Source organism: Arachis hypogaea, chromosome 3 (assembly GCF_003086295.3).
Source record: "Arachis hypogaea cultivar Tifrunner chromosome 3, arahy.Tifrunner.gnm2.J5K5, whole genome shotgun sequence".
Taxonomy (NCBI): Eukaryota; Viridiplantae; Streptophyta; class Magnoliopsida; order Fabales; family Fabaceae; genus Arachis; species Arachis hypogaea.
The window spans coordinates 109,260,315-109,264,306 of record NC_092038.1 but is presented as its reverse complement, the minus strand read 5'-3'; the positions used below and the strand labels follow the sequence as shown (position 1 = coordinate 109,264,306).

The following is a 3,992-nucleotide window of genomic DNA, read 5'->3' as shown; positions in this document are numbered from 1 at the left end:
CGGCTCCGCGGGTACGGCAACTGCCGGAACGGCATAACACGAGCTCTTCTGGGTCCGCCGGGTTTATCTCCGACCACGAGCCGGTGAAGACCTGCGTGAACATTTCTCTGCACCTTTCGACTGCATCGGACTGATGGACCACACCGAAAAATTTGAATCCACGGTGGATCTCATCCTTGTCCCTGTCATCAAGCGACAATAGCAGCATCGCAGAGAGGCAACAGGCCTCCACATCGCCCAACTCTTCTGCCTCGATCAGGGTCGTATACCACCTCTGCGGTGGCCATTGAAGAATAAATTAGCCATCCCGATCCAGAACAGAGCGGCCGGATTCCGCGCTGTGGAGAATCGACACAGAAATCTCATTGCAAGTCGCCCATAGTAGTCTAGGAAGCAAGCAAACGGCAAGACCAACACCAAGGCATGCCTGTACACGGCGTCGGAATTGCATATAGCTGCAAATAACCTGCAACTCGCCTGCATGTTGAACAGAATCCCAATCGAATTCGATGCAACCATCGTGCAATACTCGACCATATTTCGCGAGGAAGAAGATTCAACGGACATTCTTGCTGAACGGATACGTCCACATTCTTTCTATCCTTTTGGGAACTTCCGGCCATTTGCAAGGACTTCGTGGAGGGATTGTTGGAGATTATACAGAGGATAGACGAATTTGTAAATGACCTTGTGGCATTTTGATTTTTAATATACTGGCCATACTGCCATTAGGGGGGAGGGGGGAGGGGTGTGGCTCAGTATCGCATATGTTTCCTTAGATGTTTTCTTCATTTACAGATGTGTCCAGATAAAACCAGGCATTAATACATGGACAGGCACTTTTGTTAGCTGTTATATATTATTATAGTATAATTTGTACTTATCGCGATAGTATAATTATAATTATATTAATTAAAAAACATATATCCTATTTAACTGAAAACACATATTACAATTCCCTCCATAACCTTGTTATACAGTATACACCAACCCTCTTTTGATATTAAAATTAAAAAGTTCACTGGATAACAATTTATAATGGGAATTAATTCTTGATAAAAATTAAGTCTAAAAATATAATAAATTCATTGAAGTTATTAGTGGTGATTTGATTGATTAAACAGTCTTCTGTACAGAGTTCAGATCATATCCCACTCAAGATACGCATTAATTGAGTCGTGTGTGCCATCCACATAATTATGATAAATTAATTGATCAAACTGACAGTTTTTTAACAAATAAAATAAAATAAAATAAAATAAATTACAGCATTAGTATGCATATCAAGGGGTTAATAAAGGATCATAACAAACCGGCATTTGCTAGCCACTGTATTGGAGGATTACATAAAGATAAATCCACAACAGTACAGTCGGGGGAGAATTGGCAAGAGTGGTAAACAGTCACGGTCGTTCAGTTGCGTTTAAACATTTCTTTTAAGAGCACCGTGGTATATTTGCAAATGTCCCTCAAGAAATTGGTGTAGCTCTTAAGTTGCCCAGAAATACGATAAACCTCCATCATTTGAACACCCCTTTGCACGTCTTCCTCGTCTTCGTGATCAGACATTAGCAACACGGAACACAGGTAACCTGCTTCGACGCTGCCCTCCGTTGAGGCCATAGCAAGCAGTTCCATCCCTTTGTCACGTCGGCCAAACCGGAGATACTCCGTGAACTGATGTCGGAGTATAGCATCCACATTTCCTACTTCCACGCTGCAATCAAGGAATCTCCTTTCAGGCCCGTCGAGGTGAAGTAAAAAGCATGCTAACGGTTTATACGACATCGTTGCATGCTTGTATACAGTGTCTAAACCCGCCGCACCCATGAACACCTTACACGTCACCTGCATGTTGAACAAATCCTCAATCGAATTCGATGTAACCATCGTGGCAATACTAGACCATATTTCGCAAGGAAGAAGATTCAGCAGGCATTCATGCTGAACGAATACGTCCACTTTCTTAATGTTCTTTTGGGAACTTCCGACCATTTGCAAGGACTTCATGGAGGGATTATTGGAGATTATAAAGAGGATAGACGAATTTGTAACTGACCTTGTGGCATTTTTGCTTTTTAATATACTGCCATTGGAGGGGAGGGGTTGGGGGGTTGTGGTTCAGTACCGCATACGTTTCCCTAGATGTTTTCTTCATTTAGCGATGCGTTCAGATAGTATAATAATTATATTGATTAAAAAAGCATTTATCGTATTTAACTGGGAACCCATAAATTCCCTCCATAACCTTGCTATATGTTGTGATAAAGCATGAGGCGGATGCCCATTTTCTATGTGGGGCTAATATTCTAAAGAATGAAGTATATTAAATGAGCATTAAATAAAGTTAAAAATGTAAGAGTAAACCAAAAAGCAATTCTTTCTCTCTTTATATTAAACTTTTCTCCTCCCTCCTTCATACGCTACTAATATATAAGAGTAGTAAATATATAAGTTTCTTTTATTATTATATTAAGATAATTATATTGGTGGATATTAAAATTAGAGTATTCTATTTATACTTATTTACTTTATATTTATTATATCTTCATTAGTTATTTATTTTACAATACTAAACACCAACACTCTCTCCATATTAAAATTAAAAAGTTCACTCGATTGCAATTTATAATGGGAATTAATTCTTGATCAAAATTAATTTTAAAAATATAATAATTTCATTGAAATTAATAGCGGTGAATAAAACAAATGTTATTACTTTTTTATTTGCTTGTGCAAGTACACCCCTATTCCTGTACCTAGAGTCCCTGCACCCCTACTCCTGAACATAGGGTCTGCATGCAGGTAAACCTCGACTGCTGTTGCACCATTTTGGTTGCTTTATTTGTTTACTATTCCATTTCTTAGTCTCCAGGTGAGAGAAAAATCCATAAACTGTATTCCACCATCAAGCCTAACCACCTCTCCCTTTGCAAGGTCTACCAGATCTCCTCTAACAGTCGGATGACAATGTGAACAGAAGGTGGGTGGTACGTCGTCTTTAGAGGGAAGATACCCGAAATATACCCCAACTGCGAGATGGCATCGGCTCAGGTGGATGGCTTTCCACAGAACCTGCTTCTTCGTTATCGGAGTTACCAAGAGGCCGTGAATGCCTGGAATGACTACTTCCAGATGACTGCATCGCCTGTTCTGGGGCTGGGCAGCAAGCTCTCACCGGAGTCGGAGTTCAATCGAGTCGTTCACAGTGGACGGCACGATACGACAGTGACGACGACTTTGCCTGTACCGAGGCTGGAAAGCGAGCTCCCGCCGGCGCCGGAGTTCAATCGATTTGTTCACGGTGGACGGCACGATACGACGGTGACGACGACTCCCGCGGCAGTACCAAGTGCATCTGGTAAGCGAAAAATTTGTTCTTGCGACGCCCCCACATCTAGTTACTTGCGTCGGTATCAATGTGTTGATAACAAAGTTATATCACTTGCAGCCAGCCAATCGATTGAGGACCTACAACAGGCCGTTGCATCGATCGAGTATCGTGTATCCCAGATCAAGAGAGAGACAGGAACTCAAGACTCAACTGGGAGAAATCATACGGTAGCTGGCCGACATTTTGCTGGACAGGTAATGTCCCAGGTCTTAGGGGTCAGTGCAACAACGGGATGGAGTCACTGTAAACCGAACCCACTCCTCCCTGGCAGTGTATGTGGTATTGTACTATTCAGGTCTAGCATTGTACTGTTTAGGCCCAACACTAATATTGTAATGTTCTGGTCTGTTTGTTTTTTTTTTATTTGGCATGGCCTATTAGCTAATCAAGTTATGAAATAGTGCTTCCAAGTCCAAAAAAAAGTTATGAAATAGTGCTTCTATCGAAGGTTATGTGTGTGAGCATTTAAAACATGGTGATATGCATTAGTTCGAATATGTCACTTGCTTGACCCACAAAAGTGGGAATTTACAAAGCCACCAAACTCAACCACCCGAATCATTAGCAATAAAATACATTCAAATTTGGTTACAACGAA

At 41.3% G+C, this 3,992-nt stretch overlaps 1 protein-coding gene across 1 annotated transcript; it reads right to left on the bottom strand.

Annotated features, from left to right (window-relative positions):
* Positions 1 to 1,413: 1,413 nt before the first annotated feature.
* Positions 1,414 to 1,890, bottom strand: LOC112779600 (uncharacterized). Its single transcript, XM_025823924.1, has one exon. It carries the CDS (start codon positions 1,888 to 1,890, stop codon positions 1,414 to 1,416), a length of 477 nt encoding a protein of 158 aa, XP_025679709.1.
* Positions 1,891 to 3,992: the final 2,102 nt, after the last annotated feature.